Source organism: Saccoglossus kowalevskii, chromosome 21 (assembly GCF_978046115.1).
Source record: "Saccoglossus kowalevskii chromosome 21, keSacKowa6.1, whole genome shotgun sequence".
Taxonomy (NCBI): domain Eukaryota; kingdom Metazoa; phylum Hemichordata; class Enteropneusta; family Harrimaniidae; genus Saccoglossus; species Saccoglossus kowalevskii.
Window position 1 is genome coordinate 25,434,437 of NC_140661.1, and position 23,866 is coordinate 25,458,302.

The window sequence follows — 23,866 nt, forward strand, 5'->3', positions numbered from 1 at the left end:
TGAGATAGCGTGGTGTATTGCGAAACACAGTATTCATATTTTATTTAAGCGCGTACCAAGACAAATATTGACTAAAATATTTCTAAAAGTAAAAAATATTAAATAAAAAATATTGCGAAAATTTGAAATTGTAATGTTAACATTTCAGAACAATTTTGAATGTGATTTAAAATCAATTAACATGTTTGTATAATTTTCTATCCTCCTTTCTCATCCTATTATAACTTCGTCACACTTATTTACAACTGACGTACTATTTTTTGTAGAAATTGACTACTGGAATCTCTTATTTGATGTTTTTCACTTAAATACAAAGACGCCCCTTAATAACCTAATTGTATTTTCTGTTTACACCGTCTTGCTATGATTGTGAGATGTAAGTAAATCTTGCTGCTCCACGTAATATCAAAGACGTACTTATATATCTCTGGGTAATGCTAAAGAAACTTGTGCATACTATGAATCAGTTTAATCTGTTAAATCAGGATGACTCTAATTTTCTAAAGAAATGTCACAAACGTCTTATATATGCACAACGTGATTTAATAAAATAGGAAAACATGTTCATTTCTTTGATATTCAGTACATTGGCAGTATGTAATTAACTGTTGAGTTTAGTTTTGATAAGTCATTCATCACAGGGATATTGCTATGACAATGCTACTGAATACATATGTCGATCAGAAAATAAACAGACTGAATTGACATTTAATAGATGCAATAATAGAATAGCTCCTAACGAAATTTCAAGGGATCTGTATGCATTGGCTTACACGATTTTGAAAATAGAGATCAATTTATTTATTCCTTAATTAAGTTGACACAGAAACACTCATGATTTACAATTCGAAAGTATTGTGTCAGCACAAGCAATGCATGGTGATTTAATCAATGGAATACTATAAATGAGAACATGAGCATATATGCACAACACACGAACCCCGGCATGCCCAATAGTTTGCACTTCAAAATAGTTATTAATATCTTCTTGTTTTTGCCGGTGACACATAACTAGGATATTAGTTTTAATTAATACAAATACTGATATCCATAACTAATCACGCGGTTGCGCAAGGAGAATATAAAATCGATACAGATTATTACTATTACATTGATTACATTTCCTTTGAACTGATTAAGTACTTGATTGTTGGTTGTTATTTTATTATCACGTTAATATATATATATATATATATATATATATATATACTGATACAAATATATCCGTCCAAAGTTTTTTTTTATTTGCTGAATATTTTGTTTGAAGCTATATTACACCCATCAACATCATAGATGCGTGGATCGGATTTACTACCAGTCAGTATTCAATATGTTATACGTGGATATGACATCAACTACGAAACAAGCGGCATGCACATATACTTCCATAAATACAATAAAAACGTCCAGTGCATATTTTTGAAATCAATCACTTTGTAATTAGCATGTTCCCCGTGATGTAATAGTGTTACGATAACCATATGTCACTTTGTATAGCCGTCTTAATATTAAATTATTTTATTTATAAACCAAACGCCATTTTATTCAAACGGGACTATATAATGATAAATGTGAGCATGTTGATAACGTGGTTTGACGTTATAGATAGAAAATGTTAGTAAAATCCTGATAAAATACTGATATGTGTTCACGAAGGACATTGGTTTGTTTTTGCAATTACCGATGTCGTAAATCTATGTCTAAGTAGAACACTTATTCGTAATATTCCGTGTGCGTGTCGATACATTACATAATTTATATGAAAAACGTCAACACAGATCAAAACATCACATAAAAACATAAATGACAACATCATGCGTGACTGAATTTCTAGATTGGTCTGCACGCAATTCGCAAAAGCAACGCATGTTTACCTCGTTATTAAATAAAAACATATTTAAAATTGTACATTTAAATCAACGTCAAAATTTACCTAAAACATAAAATAAGAAAATTTCAACAATCAATTTTCATTTAGGTGATAAATTGGTACCAATCAAACATAACTAGCGTTTTTCGATATAAAGTGGTCACTACAGTGCTTACCGATTGCCTTGGGTATTACCACACTCGACGCTCAGCACACTGTGGCACGTTTTTGAGCGCAGTTTTTTTCGAGCAACCTCAGTACAGCTTGCTTCCGTCTAAACGATTGCCTCAATTGCAATTGTACATATACCCAGGTAGTTTGAACGCATGCGCAGTATCAACGTGAAATCAACATCTGACGTTGTGATTCTTCTGGCAATTAATTAAGATATTGTACCCAACGCTACGTGACATGATCGCATATAATCAAACTGGATATAAATATTTTGGTAATTGCACTCACATTCCTGATTTGTATATTCTTACGCAATCATATATTCACAATACCCAAATTCAACGATCTCTTCAAATATATTGAAGTAATCTTTGTTGACATTTTATATTTGCGTGTGGTTTGCATAATCAATTAGGAAGACGAGACCTGTCTATGTTGGATTTATATTCACGAATTTCAAGATACCAATTCATTTTTATGATACAGAAGATTAAATATCGCATGTTAAGAAGTTCATAAATGTAGGATATCTTTAATGTCCCTCGTCCAAGTCGTTTTCACTTGGTGTCCACTGACTTGATATATTAGAATAGCAAATCAGATATTTCCACTTGTAATACGTAATTTTAGCTTTGTAAAGCAATATAAACTATTTCCAGAAGTTCAATTCAAGTAGATCTAAGAACCACTCAAGTGACGAGAAAAACGCATTACATTCATTTCATGATTTTATTTGCACAGCGTTTAGCGTGGCCTTGAGGATTTGCAATATTCTGTCAGAAACTGGAAAGTCTTCAACCAGACAATGCTTCATGTCGCCACCAGATCTTATACAACACCCACTCCATTGAGGCATTTTTCAGTCAGTCAGTCAGTGAAGAATATTAACATGCCGAGTTTACCTTATAATAGAAAGCCTCATTACAACATTGAAAATTAACTAGAATTTGAAATCTTTGAGTTTAAACAATTATGATTCTGATCACGTATATAGATGCATGTTGATTTTGTCTGTCCGTATTGGTAATAATACGTTATATAACAAGCTGCTCAAAGCGAAACATTATGTAACATATGCTCCCGGTTAATTTGCAAGAGGAGCACTTGTCTGTGTGTCATTATAGTGACTATTCTAAGACAGGTCCTTATTCCACTAATTACCTAGTGGTCACATGTTATAAAACTAAACACATTATGAGCTATTCCCAAAATGATGTCACAATAGTGTTCGTCCTATGGAAAACGATCATAAGACAATGACATTTATTCAGCTTTGACAAGAAAAGAATTTTCAGTATCCGAAAGGTGTTCACACCAGATTAAGAGCACTATAAAGTCTTATAAATACTTGACATTAACTGCATTGCGAAAATAATCCATCGAAGATACAAATCTCGTAACTCGAGGCATCGAGCGTGAGTCGAACCAAAGTGTTGTTGGTTTATACGCAGCTTCTACGCTGGAATACGTATCTAGGGACACCTGATATTATTGTTATCACGAATTCGCTGTCAAGGTGAACGTTCACTGTTCACAAAGAAATGTCGAAATTACATGAATGTAATTTAAATTACGTCCAATAATTGTGTTCATGTCGAGTTATCAGAATGTGAACTTGAATGTGACTTGTTGATAAGAACTAATATTGACGGATCTCAATAGTTAAGCGGAATTCTATATAACCCTATGTGACAACGTATTGACCAATTATGACAGAGAACACAAACATGATGACTTCAATAAAACTATTGATCAGTGATACTGCGCATAATAAGTTTTCGCTCACTTTTTAGTTGCTTTAAATAAGTGTAGAATTTTTACCGAGCACATTAAGAAATCATCTAGACTAATCTGACTGTTACATAAAATATGTAATTTTTCTGATTTTCTAAATATAAAGCAAGTTTATGTGCGACAAAGATGCAAACTTTGTATCGGAGATTGCATCACAGTGTGACAGCATGTTCTACATTGTTCCACTCGAACTCACTGAGAAACGCTCTATTAAAGCTGGTCGATGTACGAATGCTCAATCATGGAGTACGTTCATAGAATGAGATCTTTAGAAAATCGATACATTCACTTTACTACATGAACAACAGCGTATTGAGTGTTGTCCCATTTGATTGGTAAAGTAAATTACATTTTAAGCGTACTCAATTTATTCCAATGCGTTTGTCATTTTATATTTTACATTTCTGGAAATCAAATTGTAAGTGTTTATTTCCCATATTTATTCCAGCAACAATGCACGTACACAAACAGATCTTTTATTATTCATGAAATAAAACATACACAATTCACGTAATCACGTATGGTTGTTGATGTGCATGATAATTCCGTTATGTAGGGCTTTGGGTTATCTATTCGATATGATAAAATAAATAACACTTGGTCGTTAGTTAAATAAACATTGCTGGTGAACATGAGCATAATATTGATGGTGCTCTGGCATGATTTGGACAGGTTCTGACATCCTTTGGACAGGCAACGAATCTTGAAAATATCCACGAAAACATGTGCTATCATTTAAATTATATATTTGCTAGGCCATACTCCCCGCGCGGGTTAAAATCTCGTGTTGTACGTTAATATGTAATTAATTGTTTTTCGGTAATTATTAACATCTCATCGACTGAGTGGTTCGTATTGAATCATATAATATTATACGTTGTTTGTGCTGTCTGAGATTCGGTTAGGGTATTTCCATCTATTCGCTGCTTGGGGCGTGTTCACTACAAGCTTTTCGGGTCAGTTAATATGGTTGGGTGGTTAGCGCGTCTGCATGCAGTGGCGAGATACTTTAGTAACAATGAGAACCTTATTATTGCTTACTATAGTATTAATACGACTCAAATAAGTTTACCGTGTATTGTTGGCGGTCACATCAATATGTGCAATACATGTATATGTAATCTATGTGTGTGTATGGGTTAACCACACGCTGAGTATGCATATTATTCGCAGTCGTGACGTTTAACGTGGAAAATCACGGCCGATATGGTACGATAAACTTGACGCCACGGCAGTCACTTTGGGACATCATCATGTTAGCTGTTCGAACTGTACGCGGAGACCAAAATAGCTTACAACGGTACCGTATATATCACAGCTTTTATGGTTTGAGCGATTGAATCTATCTACCTACATCACAACAGCGTCCTGGATGTTGTTCATGGCCAACCCTTAGTCAATTTTAAAATGTTGTGAAATGTCACAATTACACCAACGATCAAGATTACATGAGACCAGAAGTAAATTGTGTGCTAAACGTTTTGAAAATCATTGCAAATCGTTTCGGAATGACAGTAAAATGTCTTTACTGACATATGAATTGCCGTAAAAACAACCTGTACGGACAGAACACCCGAACATTTCTTTATATAACGCCTTCATACAGTAAATATATTGTTCCTGATACAGTTCATATTTGTGTTTGCTCACTGACATGCTGAGTGAGTCTAAGATAAACTGAACATTTTCTATAAATGTGGCTGGAAAAAGATTGTGTACACTTCGATATTCTTACAATACAGGTGATATTTCGCACAGATGTTCAAGGGCATTTGCTAATCAAGCCTTAATGTATTTGGCGGCTTTGACAATAACTAGCTTCGACAGGTGGTCGTGCCTTCCAGCGCAAAGAAGGCAATATAGCGTAATTATATATAAAGATACCGTTATGGTTTGGCCCATTGGCTGTATCGCAAATCGACGTTCCCGAATAAATAAATTACGTCTGAGAGTGATAGAATAAAGCTTCTCAGTTCATGGAAACCCAACACAAAGGTATTTTTTATCTAGTCTGAAATTTGCATATCGCTTATAAACATATACACCGTTTCATCGCATGACATGTTTGTCTCTGTTTGTTTGAATACACATACCACGATGTTGTTCAGCATTACTGACGTGTCGGTGACGTTTATCGTGCCATAACGGCGGTAGTATTTCGCTAAACGTCGAGATTACAAACGCTACTCCATCATAGTCAACTGATAAACTACTATACACAGACCGACCACACAGGTATTGACATATCGACCGCCAGAAATATGGAGTAAGCGTATTCGTAACAGCTGATACTAAGCAATAACGAAGGTGTACAGTGCCAGTAAAGCCAATGATGTTTCAGCAACCACAATCTGAATTATGTGTAGAACGAAAATAATAATCCCAACCGTATATCTTTAGACAAAAGTCACGTAGGGAAATTTACAATATAAGAGGCACAAAACAAATTGCTGACAACAATTGACATAACAATACACAAGGACATTACACTACATAGTCAAATTGGTGAAGAAATATATTTGGACATGTGATATCCGTCATGTATGTTTGTCGTAGCAAATAGAACATAGCATCACGAATTCTAGCAGTCCAAAGATGGAGCTTGACCATAATATCGATGATGCCAGAGTTATTTAACCAACGACCACGTGTTATTTGCATAAAACTTACATCTTTCATGCACACTAACAAACATATTGATTATGTGAATTATGTATGTTTTATTTCATGAATAATAAAAGAACTGTTAATCATGTGCGTTTGTGTGCGTGAATTGTTGCTGAAATAATTGTGGGAAATAAACACTTACAATATAATTTCCTGAAATGTAAAATATAAAACGACAAATGCATTGGAATAAATTGAGTACGCTTAAAATGTAATTTATTTGACCACTCACAAAATATAACACGCAACACGCTGTATATTCCGTAAATAGAATGTAATAATCACGAACATTTATAACGTACTTTCAAGTTTCGCATTCGTACATCAATCAACTTTAAAGAGCATTGTTCAGTGAACTTCGGAACAGAAAGCAATCACGTCTATTTCATCTTTAAGACGACAAGGTTTATAACTCAATATGCAAATTGAGTATGGTTATGGTCCCATATTTGTTGCATACACCAAAAATAATGAACACTTGCATTTAACTTACCGTAACACATACTTGAGGTTTGCATGCATCATACACAGTCTCATAGTATAATGTCAAAAATATAGTTTGAAACTATGAATTTGTGCCGGGAAAAAAGCATTGCGCTACGAATGGGTCTTATCTTTTAAATTGCAAGTGAACCAGGTTGGATGGAAACTCGCTAAGTGTAGACTTTTGATTCACTGAAAAGTGAGAAGGTGGTCTTCATTGGTATTTCTCAATGGCTAGGATCATTGTAGTGGACGAACTAGGGTTAGATAAGCTAGCAGATGGTAGTGGTAAAAGGTTAACTGAAGGTGAGGTGCTTATCGTCACTACATCGCAGTATCTAGCACTAAAACATACAAAGGATTTTAATCTGTATGTGGCAATTCTCAGAAGTTAGGCCTTACTGACTTTAGCGTGTTTGATTGACTACATGAGACACTTTGCAAGTGAGTCAACGATGTATTAGCAGTGGACACTAATGACAACCCGGGAAAATATAAATTATTGCACTTCCGAAAGGACCGCTGGCTCTATCGAACACATGTAACTTTTCCGACTGTCGCTAGTATATGGTATAATCGAGATGCAGTAACTTTACATGTATATCAAATCACCATCATGTTTAGGCGCTATATACAAGCCAAGATATGCTACTAATATTGGAATTCTGTTATGACAATTATATCTTGTTGAATAACTGTAGAACAATTTTTTTACAATAGTTATCACAGGCAGGTGACCGTAGCTTAGACTGATATAACTCGAAAATATGTTTTTCATTCTCAATATTCACTTCCACTTTACATTTTAAAATGTATTCATTATTGAAGGTACATTTGCTCTCCAGATTTGTAATTGCAGTTTGCCCTACAAAACGAGTTTGCATTTCCAATTTGCTTTTTCATTTGCAATTCCAGTTTACAATTGCGTTTCCACTTTATTGTTTGATTTGCAATTCCTGTTTACAATTGCGTTTTTACTTCACTTGACCTATATTCGGCAACATTTGATGTGGAATCGGAAACATTCATGATTGGCCTCATTTAATCTAGCATTTGTATTTTTATGTATTGGTCAGATATCAAAGGTATTATTTTGTCTAGAATTAAAACATTAAATATTACTTCCACATTAATATTACTTCTATTTGATGCATCATTTGTTATTTTGTGAGTATATTAAATATATATATATATATATATATAGCTGTATTGTGTTATTCTGTTACGTGATTATACAAATTAGGATTGTGAAAACATAATGACATTATCATATTTTTTTAATTCAAAATGTATTTCAGACGTAAAAATACCGGAGTAATGAGCAATTCAATTTCTTGACCCTCATGTAACGTATATGTTTAACTTTAGTGTAATTTCTCTTTTTGAGTATTTCAATTACAAATATGTTATAGAATTCTGCATTGTAATACCGTTCGTTTGATATACCACTTGTATTTTGTATAGGTTGTAATTTGCTTGTTCACATATCAAGCGATTAGGAAGATTATTGGTACGTAATGTTTAAAATATGCAAATCAGGTATGGCTACCACACTCTTTCCTGGAATCCACCAAAATAGTCGATAAGTTGCTAGAATTAGATAAAGAACTCAAATACTAAAATTTACCGACTGGCTCTTGACCATGTGCCAAAATAATTATATATATATATCAAGACATGGAATAAGAATACAATTACGATTCTATAAAATAAATCGTTAGGTAACTAGGACGAAACGCAAAAACATATAACTATTTGCAATAATAACGTAAAAAATATACAGTTATTTACACTTGTTCTAAAACAATTTTCGCACATTATTTGTGTCGGTACATATATTGTAAACAAGTGTCGAACAGGCAGAAATAGACTATAGGAACAAGTATGATATTTAGTGTGAGTAACAATAATTACAAAAACAAATTTAGTGATACTACAAACCTTATTTAGCTAATGTTACATCTGTGCGATATATACTGTACGTCGTGAGGAAAACAACCATCAAGAACTTGCTTTTTGTCAGTGAATTTGACCCATGCAAACGAAGAGAGAATTACTTCTGCTGGTTCGATCTAACCAAACCAACACGTCAACGCAACGCGTTATAGGAATAAATATTAGTCGATGGAAAGCCGACCTGATCTTAATTTTGTTAATAGCAGTTTTCCTAACGGTTTCGATATAGAAACCCGAATAAAAATATGTTTAAATATTATATGGTATAAAATAATGAATTAAATACAAACATGCATGAGCGTAACATGTGATTGGAAATAGACTTATGTCCAGCAACCAATATATTTAATGGATCTGCTCTTATACATGCCAGTGGCTATTTGCCTGGCAATGACGTGTTAAGTGTAGTCGACATTTATGAATAAAATACAATGAATATATGTAAAATGTTAGAAGTGGCCAAGACTCTGTATAATGTGCATTTTTGTTATGTCTTTCAAAATATATCTGGCGGATTTTGTTATTTTGTGTGTCCTTAAAACGTGGTTACACAAACATAACCTTCAACTATTAAATTACCAGGATGTAAAACCTATATTCCGTCTGATAAAAAGTGAAAAGATTCAATGGGTCAATAGATTGACTGCTGACTTTCGCATGATAGACTATCCATTTTTTATTCCATGCTGTTTGAGGGCCGTTATTAAAGTATATGATTTATTGGACTGTGTGGCTGACGAATATAAAAAGAGCGTTAAGAAAAAGTGCAGACGCATAACTTGACACACACACGCGAAATAATAGTCCCAATATACAAAGATGTAGCTTAGTGCTTTAGTCTTTTGATTCTTGGAAATTGTCAGGTAAAATAAGTCAATCAGAAATCATTCAGGCAAGGTGGATATTGAAAATTATTTTTTAAAGGAATGCAAATTAATAACAGTCAGTTATTACATATATATATCGGTCTTATCATATGAAGTAGAAACATGCGAGGCAATGCTATTAGCACACACGCAGATCACGCTAGTACAATATAACACGATGTCGGTCAATTCACGCATTTAATAAAAAGGTTGTTGGTTTTTATAGCCTACGTCATTTGAAATTAGAAAGATAATTTCCCTTTCCCATTACGAATTTCTTGCATAATTGTTGTTAAGACTCTCGAAATTTACCAAAATTATGTATCTATAAATGGTTTTGGAAGGCAGGGTTTATGTTAGATGGAGCCCTTGTACTCTCACTCTTTTTGATAAGAAGCCCCCCCCCCTCCACCAGGATATATATATGACCAGAAATGTTATGACCTGTAGCGTCGACTTTTAATTTCGGATCGGAATTTATATTTTAGTAGGAGTGCAGTCTAAAATATTTTTTATGATTGGCTGGTGAAATCGGGAGAACAGGTTACTTCTATTTTACCAATTTTCAAAAAGATCCTCAAAGTAAGGTTTACAACTATGAAAAATCTCAAAATGGCACGGGTTTTTCAATTGTTTTGATGGAAATTTTCACTCAGAAAAATTGCGTAATTTCAAGGTTTTATAAATTGTTCAGATATAACTACAGAGGCGTAAATTTTTGATTAAAAGACGAAATACTTCAAGCAGCAATGTCGTAAGAACAAAGTGCATATGGGTTTTAAGTGATGAGTTTTTCTGTTCAATTAATGAAGACTTCAAAAATCGGCATTGACTTACCCTTTATTGTGAGTTATTATTTATTACTTCCTCTGGTATCTTCTGGAATATTCTAATTATCTGGGATATAGCAATTTACTATGTATGTACATTGAACTGTCACATATCGAGATATTGACTTATTTACTTTATGTACACTGCGTTTTGAGCACCGTAAGATATGTGTGACAGTTTAATATCACGAGTATATTCATCGCCGTGAAGTTGTTCAGGCGAGACGAATGGAAACCATATGACAGAATTCATGGATAGTGACTGCTCATGTACTCACATATAATAAATAATACATAGTGAAAGTAATTAAATGAAGCCTGTTTATTAAAAATCGTAGATTAGTATGGGTGTGTAATAGTAAGCCTTCTGCGTTTAGTTTTTTCTTGAATAAAAGCTAAACAACTGTAAACAGATGCTATTTGCATGCTATTACGTATGTACCTCTTACGACCAAGTTGTGCGACATACAATCAATTATGTATTTAATGTTCTCATGTGATGCCACACATATTATATTAAACATTTGTTCAAAGACCAAACACTGTAAAATAAGTGATTAGATAGAAAACATAAGTTGTTCAGATTGAACACTGTGATACTCGTGGTGATATTCTGCGAATCAGTAAAGTCATATACGATGGACAATTAGACATATACTCAGGTACCCTTCATTCATATAACATAAGCAACATCATATCATTTTTCAAAAAAAATTCCAAAGTGGTAATTACTCGGTATATTGAGGACTAACATTTATAACATAACTAATCCATGAATAACTTTATAAATCTCTTGTTATAAAAAAACAAAAATGTATGTGAACAATGTGGACTTGTCTGAACGGATTGGTACATCAATCTATTAATTAATATAAACGGGGATACAGCCCTCATATCTTGTCTCTTTTTTACTAAATGTATACATGTTATATGAGATTTCATCCGTTGCCACTGCATCCAAGCAAACATGGAATATTTCATACTCCCTAGCCTAGTTGTGTTAAACGTGTTCTGAAGTAGGATTCGAGACAGTATTGCATGTCAGGATTTTAAGTATTCCAGATAAAATTGGATCAGATTTTAACACGCATAGCTCGCAAACGCCGTAACTGTTGATTCCAACTCAAGGCTAATGTTACTACATAACTTCATGACATCAAATTTAACAGATAATACAAACTTGTTAGCAATGTCTTTTATGAGTATATTTGTAATGGTATTGTACCTTAATTCCTTGCCAAAATGTGAAGATTTGTTTGTCGGAATTATATACTTATAGATTACAAATAACTTGTATATTTGGTCGAAAGATTATATAATTGTTCTGTGAATTAGCGGTTTTCAATCTAAAATCATTCAAACATATGCTGTGCTAAAGTGTTCTCTTAATTTACATTAGTGTAAACAGCTCGTCGACCAAATGACCCAGTTACATAATTTAATTTGCCATAACAGAAATAATGCTTTTGATCCCTCCGCCATCAATGCTTTCAACAACACATTCAATGCCCGCATATTCCAGCGAAGAATAGTTATCCTAAATATGTATCACACATCATTATTCATTCATATTAAACCATGACTTAGATAAATGTCTCTATGTTAGTCTCGTAGTTATGTCATTCACGACAACTTTTCAGACGTTACTTGGTTTGTATATAATACAAAATTACACACTGATTAACTGCAACATACAAAATAATTTACACAATGACGGTAGATGGCGCTCTATTCAAGTGTTCTAAACATAAGCATGTCTGTTATGATAAGATATTAATAAATAGTTAAAAATAAAATATATTTTGGTGGAAAGTTGGTCAAATTCTGTGTATGAAAACAAGTCCGATTCTGTTTCAATATTCAATAAAATAATATTTCATATTAATAATTCCATTTTTAGTGTAGAAACGTTTTTATATTCCTAGCCATAATTTAGCATCGGTTTTTAGGTTGGTTATTAAAGTAACAATGAAAAGTGGTCTTTATTCCAATTTTATAAAAGCTTTTAACATTTTTCAATATTCATATTGAATGTATTAGTTGTTTATTTAGTTGAACATTTATATATCTCAACGATAAACCTGATTGTATTTGAAATTATAAACACGTAACATTATTAGAACTCTGAATTTGGCAAATGTGTCTCACCACAAGCAGGCATGCCTCCCATTACGTCCTATCTCAGTGACCCAAAATAAAGTAGTTGAAATTTCATTTCATATCATAATGGTTCTTGAATATATGGATAACTACGTGACAAAATTGTATATGAAGATAACAAACAATAATGTACATGTTCTTGTGTAGTTATGTCAACGAGGTCGTAAATACACACAACTGATTATGACACACCCGCGATATTTCACTAACAATGAGATTTGAATAGACATACTTAGTGAGTCTCAGTATCGTATTTTTGCAATTAGCTATACATCAAACATTCTTATGACACCTAATCACCGGTAAATATAATTATAGCACATTTCAGTTATTCCGATGCGCCGTCTAGCAGAGACTAAGTCCGTTGGATTGAGACTCTGCTATTGTAGGTTTAAAATAGCCGAGACGGAGTAAAATGAAACCATGATGGGAAATTACATTGCTTTCTCGAAACGTACGTAAAGAAATAATGCATTACACAAATTACTCTAAGCATCTATTTCCGCGTCGAGTGCATGTTGTTTCAGGATGTTCAGAAAGGGTCTTCTAGTGGTACTTGATTAGATAGATAGCTGATACTTTCCGTGTCTGGAATTAAAAAGTTGCACTTTCTCATAAACACTCAATACATAGCAAGTATATGGTTTACGTACTTGGTCACAGCGCATAGGTGTGCTATTCGAAAAAAATAGAAGTGTTGATTGTGGGAGTTTGTCATTATAGCATCCACAATACTCACATATAAATTTATACAGCGAAAGAGAATATTGAAGACTTTCTCCCCATATCGCTTGCGTTACATGTCCGCGTTTGAGTTGTTTTCAAGTGGAGTGCTGTAAGTTACCATGGTTTTCTCTGTTTAACCATTTTATATACGCTATCGCAAAGAACTGATCAAAACTCTCAGCAATAATGCGAATGTGAGAGAATAGTAAAACAGTACATATACATACCATCTTATGATATATGTTTTCGATTTACGGAATTGTGTAATCTTATACACCTGTAACGCACTTTATGAAACATGTAATGTGAATTTCGTTGCACTTCGCGTACACCCCCTACACTGCTACAAGGTCGAAGTACTGATTGTATTTACAAATATTGTGTAAAGCATATTAAATTTTTTTGTTGGGTGTGGCTTATCAAGTAATCATCTGCGTTATTTCATGTATTAATCATATTTAATTATCCATTCGAATATCATATCAGATAAACGAGACTCAGATGTGAATAAAAAAGTACGATCCAATCGAGGTCACAACGCCCACATGCTCGCAACGCATGCGTTTTCACTCAAGGTCTAAGTGTACTCAAAATAATATTATCCTGAAATTTGTATTACCGTTTCCTGGCAATAAAGAATTATTTGGCGGCACCGTTCTTAATCACATCAAGTTGTCGCAAAAGTCAATCTTATTTTTTAATAAAGCAATGATATAATGAGAGATTCATCTAAAATGTGTTATTGTAAGGTTTGTAGATTTCAAATTTTAAAGTGTTTCTGTAGTTATTACAATTTGGAATAGTAAGCTTGTATTGTGACTTTGGAAGTTTATATTTTGTTTTAATTTAATTTAAACAAAAATGTGACCTCATAAATGTTCATAAATTGAACTTTCCGATCTTACCCTTCAACCAATTCGTAATATATATGTTAGAATTCATCAGTAAAAATTGTATCACATGTAAGAATCAAATTATTTAGTGAGTGGCGTATTTTATTACATGGCACTATGTCGTCATCAGGTTACTGAATTTTCTTTTGAATAATTATATGATTGTAAGTTGAATTAATTTAAGATGAATATAGGAATACTAATGCATTAATATATAATATGTCAATAAACACATACATAAGTAAAACTATATGTATCAAGCACAATAATATACTTGTTTACAATATACAAGCCATTGCAACATTTTAGCAAATGTATTCAGCAACACATTCATACTGCCACTGGGAACTGGAAATTTGTTAAGGTCCAAATATAATAGGCAAAACGATATGACAAGTGTGTCTAAAGTGCAATTGTGTATGGATTGTTGTTATATAATGAAGCATACCAACTGGCATAAATGCAAGTAAAATGTTCAGATAATTTGTGATTTACATTGATCAAGAGCGGAAAAAATAAATAATTGAAGTCACGGGTCACTCGGGAATGTGGCCTCCGGTGGCGGTTTTCTGGAAGTTTCGCTAATAGCCTCTCATTACCTTATGCATCAGTGCATTGTAGAAATATTATCATTGATTATCTTCGACGTCCTTCATTTTATTCGTCTGATTGGAGTTTCCCATTGTTGGTATTTGAAAATACGTTTTATATGGAAGCAATTTCACATGGCACACAATCCAGCGAATTGAAAATACTATACAGAAAAGTCATTAGACTGTGACAACAACCCCGGGCAATGTATCAATACCGAATTCAAAACGTTCCTTAAAACTTTTTAAAACAGTGTTTATTTACACATGTTAATAAACCTGGAAGTGATAGAACACACATATCATATAATTGTAGTTTTTGTAAGATGAACAATCATCAGCCAGGTGTACGTATATATATGTTACGTTCTACCTGACAAACGCGTTTATTTAATTATCTAATTTTAATATATATTCCAACCCTTAAGTACATTTAAATTTGCCATGTTTTTTTAAAGCTAATAAACACTTTTACAACTGTATTTGTGCTTGCAAAGCGCAAACTATCTCTGTTTTAAAAAAAAGTCCTCGCTACACCGAACGTTTTAAAAAGGAATTTCGTTGACATTGGGATAACTAAATAAACAATTATTTCATTGCTTCCACTGCTTATATTTTTCATATTAATGATTCAGTCAATGATCAATGGAGGTTTTTGAGTGGGGCATTTCAAATTTTCAACCAGATTATTTGTTTCAGCTAGGTATTTTAACGTAGGCGATAATAAAACAAAGAAATGACAGTTTCTGACAACTGTTACGTATCTTGAATTGTAAAATGTATCAATACAGATTTCTGAACTTGAGGCGGGAGGGTCGCCACCTGCGCACGCGCGGGAATTGAGTCCCAAGCGACGATAACAACACGCGCTAACAGCTCATGAGTAGACGCTTGTTCGTAAACAAATGGCTATGGCCTTCTGACGCATGCGCAGGTGACGACTCCCCCGCTCTGCATACATACGTGATGACATTGTATCACATTAACGTACACATTCCCACATACCATATATGTTCATGAAATAAGTACTAAATAACAGTATCTTCACTCGCAAACCCATACATGTAACAGTAAAGTACACAGTGGTGCCGTGATGCGAATAATCGATAAGGAGTGAATTTTTAATTTCCGTAATGTATTACTCAACAATTATATGAACCCAATCATGTAACGTATTATGTCAATACTCAGAAATTTATGACAGAGTAAATTGAATAAATAGTTCAGTACGCAATAGATCGTGCCAAGTTTTACTACCAATGACAATCAGCAAGCCAATGTCTAAATCTTTATAATTACATGTTCGAATTATGTTATTATTTTAGCATTTACATAACAGTCAAGGATTATATTATATATTCGACTGGTTAGTGTAGGCGTATTCATATTTCAATTTATTATATATCTTTAAGTTGCAATTTTCAAAAAATGTGTTTTGCTCTTGTATTACATTACATCACATAATATGAATGTAGTGAAATTAAGTTATTAGGTGCAATAGACGTTAATTTGGTGTTGATAAGAAAGATGAGAAAGATATAACGAAACTCAACAAGAATAACATGCATTACATACATTCAATTTCAATGCATAGTGGTAAATGCAAACAAATGCGTATTAATATAATTAATTAATATTGTTACTGACGAATGGCAAGGGAAACATTTTCGCGGTGGAAAATTTTGTACAAAGCAGGGCGCGAATAATTTCAAACCACAAATACGTATCGTGTTAAATTCCAGCTGTTATATGCATAAATTATGAGTACAGTTATATTTGTTCGTTGCTTACCATTATAATTTTTTTTCAAATTTTATTATGCTCTTGGCTGTACTAAAAAAATCTCTGTACAAAAAAGTACAAACAAGTAAGCGTAGTTTGACGTGTGCTATTTCAATATGTCACTTTTCAATAACAACACGTCCTAGATGAATTACATGTTAGTCGTAATCTTTCCGATGTAAAGAACGATAAATGCTTAGAAAACCTTTTGAAAACATCCTTTAGCACTTGTAAATGTCACACTGGATTCATCCAACATTTCATTTCCAGCTATACATGTATATCCATATTACATGGGCTAATCTATGTGCCTGGATCCAGCAAATAATCCTTGTACATTACATCATATGCATTATTCAATACAGCATACGTGTGTGGACTATCATTATTACATGTAAATACACATTGTAATTGGAAAACTGCACGGATCAATAAACCCAAAAAAATATAAACATTGACGTATGGAATTATTATCTGAAAAGGGGGAAATTGTGACATCTTTTATGTGCATGGTCTTTTAACAGTACTGAAATAAAAAAAAATTGCCAAGTATAAATTAAAAATTAGAGTGAATGGTGTAATAGCAAAGTGAAGTCGCCGCCCTCTTGCGACGAAGCTAGTGACGCAAATGTTGGAAGGAACATTACGCTCAGTTGGTCAATTTGTGGTTTTGCGATTAAAGGTCTTCCCTCTAAAATAACAAAAAAATTATTTGCTATATTCTAAATAACGAAAAGCAACCAAACAGTGTTGACATCTATAAGTTAAGGTCCCATGACCGTGTTGTTATCTGAGAAATATCACGAACACAACTAATAAAAAGTTTTTATTTGCAGCATCGCCGAACAATTTATAACTCGATCAATCGTTTACTTGAATGCAGAAACCGCTGAAAAACAGTTCGATGTACTTCTCATGTCTAATAATAGTATTCGTTGAATCTCCGCTGATCGAGACAACTTTGCCGTAATTGTACTCGACTATATAGTGTCATACAGTCAGTAGTTCACAGGAAATGAATCGTTTTGCTTAAATTATTATTTACATAATGATTTCAAAGTAGGTTTCGTAAGTACATTCATTTCACGCGATGCAGCAATGAATCGCTTTCTTTGCTTGATTAAGTGCATTTTTTGTCGGATATAATTCCTTTAACCGTCTCAATACTAGAACGGAAATTCAGAATAAACGATCTATCCGTGTAGTAATTGAGTAAGGTAAGGAGGATTTTACACATGCACTGATAACATTATATCTCATGTATATGATAAAGTTGATAATATTCATAATTACATGTGCAGGTACGGTGACACAGTAAGAATATGAATACAATTCATTGCCTGGATAATTCTATGTACATTCAGCCTAGACAGAGGTGGCAAGGATAGCTGCAATGTAAAAATGCTGATATAATAATGTCATAACAAAGTTGAAAAAACGAGGGAGGCTGAGCAGAGGCACTCACTGAATTTGAGAACCTTCCATTACAAATACAGTCCATGGTCGGTTTAACATACATAGGTCATTATATACATCTATGAAGTTAATAAATCAGCCATTTGATGTTGAGAAATATTATTTCCGAGAAGAGGAAGTCATTACCACTTATAGTGTCATTCAAGCCATTGCGGTATCAATACAAAACGTAATGACATTCTATTTCATAATATGTCAAAATCACGAATTTAAGGAGTGATCAGTAGAAACCAAACTACGTTGCTTAGATACACTATCGATGTTGTGATAATTAGTGAAAACTAGAAAAGTGCAACGCTACTTTTATAAGTGCAATGTGATCTGACTGCTTGAAACGCATATCGGGTTTAAATAAACGATAACCCATACAAGTGGCATATTAGAGAACAAAATATATCGATATATGCAGGGAAAACCATTAGTTACTATTGTGATCGCAAACAAATACGTTCAAAGTAGTCTTCAAGGACACGTAGTCCATTTAGGCCTGTGACCAATTCAAGATTAAAAAGTCTTATTCAAGGAATTACCATACTCTTTTTTTCGTAATATTATCGTATACGAATATATAAAAATGATGATTGACAAAAATGGTTGTAGGAGTCATTTCTATGCGTTTCCATGACAACTGCTGACAAATTATGTAAACCGGGTAAAATTTTAAAGCTGGAGATTTTTTTTTAAGTTATCATGTATATGTTTTTCATTATGATATGCTAATTACCAATTTGCATATTCAGTATTCATTTCCCTTGTGTAAAAAAGTATAGTTTTATAATTAAAAATTACTAACACTGCATTAATCTATATATGTTATATAGAATTATGTTAAGTGCGATGAGGACATGAGCTACGCATACATGTGTACACTGTACAATATCTAGCAAAATAATGTATGGGAAAAGTTGTGTGGCACGCAGTGTTTTACTTACGATACGATACTCACCGTGCATGGTGTAACATATTTGTACGCAGTGAACATGCAAAAGTAGAGTATGTTAGATTCGTTAGATTGAAATGTATACAGCAAATATGTGACATCGGTCTTACTAGTATACGAAAGCTTATGTTACCCATTCACCCATGATTAACCAACTCATAAAATTGTGGGAACAAAGCAAAGCAGATTCTGTAGTTTCCTAAATATGCAGTTCATTTTGGATATATGATTGAACTAGAAATTAATGCGAGTGCGCAAATATACATTCACTCAAGGATTAAGAGGATGGTTCTATTTGGCAATGTTGCAAACAACTATTTCCATTGCAGCAAGATCCGAATCTTAACCTACCTCTTATATTTGGTTCCCTGTCATGAGAAGCTATAAAATTTTGAGTAGTAAACGACATAGTGATGAACCGGGTACAATGATATTCACAAATCAACAAAGATTGTATATAAATGATGACTAATTAAGTAATTTAAAATAGGTCTTGAAATTTCATTTGCAAAAATGTTGAAATCAAATGTGACAATTGTAGTGTAGTATAACGATAAATTACCGTATAAATAAACTTAGGTTGTTTGAATATTACCCATAATATGATATTGAGCACTTGAACTTGAATCTTTTGAATCAGATGATAAATGCACTGTGCATGTTTTATTATTTGGGATTGCCCCTCAAAACGCAATTTGGTCTTCCATCATCAGAATTCATTACCTGATGATTACCTCGTCAGGTTTTCCCTGCTATTCTGTATATGATATTGATATTAGTGCAGATTGCTGCTAAGATAAGCCAACGATTGTTTTGATACTCATACTGATATGAAGATCAATAGTAATACATACTACCAGGTCAAAATGAAGCATTAATATGGGAAAACACTTTTCTCTGTACTACATGAATTTGCGTATGATTGTGTATATGAAGGGTGACATTTTTTACAATGGAAATTAGTTAATTACCACAAATTATAATAAGCATTATCAAACTCACTAATTCTGAATTCAATGCTTACATACTGTAATTGAAATACGAATATTATTGTAATTGTGATGTTTATATTGTGAATTAGCCATTTCACACACTATTTGCAATGGTTGTCATGGATACACAGCTTAAAAAGTCTTTCACCACTATTTTTGAAAACCACAATTTCAATTTTATATTTTAAATGCATGTTAGCGTTAGATAATACGGATTCGTTTTGTTCTAGAAAAGAGATAGGTATCCATTCTTGGTCATGATAGTATGTCACTGACAAGGTACACTGCTTTGAGTGAAAGTATATTTCAACATTGTTGTATATTACCTATATTATGCGTGGTGTTACTATGAGATCCACGTAGTAACTGATAAGCAACCTTTCTAACCAAGTGATCAAATGAGCAATATGGTGAATCACATAGCTTTTATGTTTATTTAAACACACTAAATTGGCTGGGTGAGCATTATCATTTATTAAAAGTAAGAAATGAGTTATGTGTTTGAGAATGTGAAATGAATATTTAGTACACACAATACACGTTTTTTTTTATTAAAAATAACTATTAGATCCCAATATTGGTTTACACATGTGCGTCAATACACGTCGATTATATTTATTCATTCTTGGTAGTGTTAATCAGAAGATTTTGACAAAATTATTTAAGTTGATAATACATTGCTGTTTTTGTGAGTAACGATTTATTTTTTGCATAACGTTCCAAATAACAGTCGCATTCCAACCGGAGTTATTTTTCAGAAATGTATCTGCAAACACATTCATGCGGAACAGCCATGGAGCAAATCAGTCGCACCATCATGTGTATTGTTACATAAACGAAATGCGACACTGAAACCTCGTAGATCAATGAACACTTTCCGACACTAGAACTGTCTTTTGATGTTATACCGCATCTTGTTTGACTCACTCGCTATCATTAAGTGTACTTGTAAAAGTTACTCAGACTATCATGTTTCCGTTGCTCGCTAAATCTGTAAAATATTGGCTGAACGATGTAGCGGCAATATGCAAAGATGTAAAGCAACCAACTAAATTGGATAATGGAACTTTCCGTCCGATTCCCATTAAATGCCCCAGGAAATATGCATTCAAGTGATGGTTTCTAATTGGCAATGATCCACGAAAGCCCTTATAAGACCGCCATAAATGTTGCATAACTAATCAACGTCAACAATTGACATTTCCAATCTAACACTCGTACCAAGGTACCCGAAAATTGTGACTGAAAAAGCCCCCCAAAAAAGCACGACACAACGAACTTTTAAATGTCACTTTAGTATTAAAATCTCAGCGTGACATTCACCTGCTACCCCGGATAAGCCGCACCAATATTATAATAACGATATGATCGCAGCATACCATGTCCGTAATTAAATTTAATCTCATTCAAGCTCGTAGTCACCTATACATACATAGCATGTAATATAATAAATACTATAGCTATAGCTAATTCGTGTTCTTATAGTTTTTATGTGGAATTGTGTCAATTTTAATAATGAGTCTGTATGTTTCGACCACATATCTAATATTTCAGATCTTGCACCAACTTATTGTAACACGATTGGGTTAAACGGACCAGTCAATTACTGCATATCATATCACCAATGTAGCCCACTCCAGGAATGTTCAACCCATCTTCCGTAATAACCGTCATGTTCAGTTATTCAAATATCGAATAAATGTGTTCGTGCTTCGAATCAATTTCGATTTACTTTGCAGTAAGCATGATTGTGAAAGCAGTTCAGTATGTAGACATATGCTATTTGTAACACTTGTGCGTCTGTTCATTGTCTAGATTTCACTTAGTCTTTCAGTGGCTGGAAAATGTTATTGATGGAAAAAAATATTTACCCATTTATTTTGAATATTCAACAACATTAAGAATGCATAAAGCTCAAATACATGTGTTCCATATGTTAAATTCAAAACGTGATGTGAGATTCAGACAATAATACACAAATATTGATAGTGGTCGATATACAGATTTGTCGATCTAGAGATCGGACTGTTGAACAAGAAGGCCAACAATACTATTTGAGAGTCAAGGGATATGTATATCCACCACAGATAAGGTCGATATTTGTATTATTAAAGCGAATAAAACGGAACATTTTGTAAAAGCTGCACTTCAAAAAGACAACGACTAGAATGTTCTTCATTTAAAACGACTGACACATGACGGGCACGCACGCACACACACACAATGAAGCAGAACATTGCAATAAAAAAAGCATTTCAACTGAGCAATGGAATCTAACTCATATGAATGTGAAATACACAAGGTGTCATGACATGATCTTGATTAAATGCATAGATGCACTAAACGTCGATACATGAGCACTGCGATAAAGACAATGTGAACCAAGTAAAATCATATTTATTAAAGTTATAGTTCATACATTAGTTTGTAATTTCATTCAGCTCCTTTCAGTCATAATTCAATACAAATAATAGACTAACTTTTTTTTGTAATATTCTTGCGTAATCGTTAATCATGAATTTTATGTATGGAATACATTTCGTTGTGAATTATCCTTAATATAATATTTTCAAATATCTTGTTAAAGTAAGTTTTTCAGTTTTTTTCTCCCAAAAAACTAAGGGACAACATCAAAAATTCAATGTAGGATAAAAAACTTAAATCCTTTAGTTTTTTACAACACCCCACCCCCACTGAAACATAATTGATAAATATTGATCACGGCGTCAGACTACATTTACCATTAAATACAAATTGATAATCGGACAGTAGTATGGCATTGCAGTTGGGTCTATGTCCATGCCCTGAAAGTGACCTAATTTAACGTACATATTTACACTCGGACCAAACCATTTTCTCGTCTTGAATATTCTGTTATATTTGTCCATGATTGGATAAAAAAAAACTACAAATACTCCAAGATTTTGTTTACTTCATTAAAAAATAAAATCGTTTTTGTAGGATAGAAACATTTTGAGGTCACCCCACCCCCAAACTAAAGCAAATCAGTTTTTTTTATCCGACATCGATCTTTTGACTTCGTCCTTAAATAATTTCACAATGTCGAAAATGGAAAGTCTTAATCGCAGTGTTATGAAGTCAACACATCCTAAAATACCATGCCAAATTAAGTTTCCGTGACATTTATCCAATTGACGACTACAAGCAAGCGCAATAATGTTGTCATATCAGGTTCCAAAATAAATCATGGGAAATATTGATCGCCACATGCGTGGAATACAGTGAATTCAAAAATCAGTTGTATACACTAGCTACATGTATATTATCCGTTCACGAATAAGATACTATGTTTATCTCAGGTATACCTTTCACAGCTCGTTAAGCACAAAAACTAACGTTAACATGCACTTGACTCGTCGTTTATGAACGTGTTTTCGGGTGATGTAATTGACAGTTATATAGTAAATTCAATTACACGCAAGACGTTTGAAATGACTCCTGGTTTTAGGTGAAAGAGTGCGGTCAAGTTGAGCTTGGAATAATTAGTAATAGTGTCTCGAGTATAAACAGTATAAGGCTTTATAACACAAACATATTTGTACTCGATATCTGCTGCTTCTTTCCCATTATTACACGCACATACCCATCCGTCCCATGTATTCACTTAAACCCGGGCAATGCACTGTTCTTTAAGTATGGGAATATT

At 33.2% G+C, this 23,866-nt stretch overlaps 1 protein-coding gene across 1 annotated transcript in view; it reads left to right on the forward strand.

Moving 5' to 3' along the window:
- The first annotated feature begins 7,218 nt into the window (after positions 1 to 7,218).
- The window catches only part of LOC100372899 (neuropeptide FF receptor 2-like), a 35,006-nt gene continuing 18,358 nt past the window's right edge, over positions 7,219 to 23,866 (forward strand). Inside the window, exon 1 of the mRNA XM_002741957.1 lies at positions 7,219 to 7,294. Within this exon, the coding sequence (XP_002742003.1) occupies positions 7,219 to 7,294 (76 nt within the window). The remainder of the gene's footprint in view (positions 7,295 to 23,866) is intronic.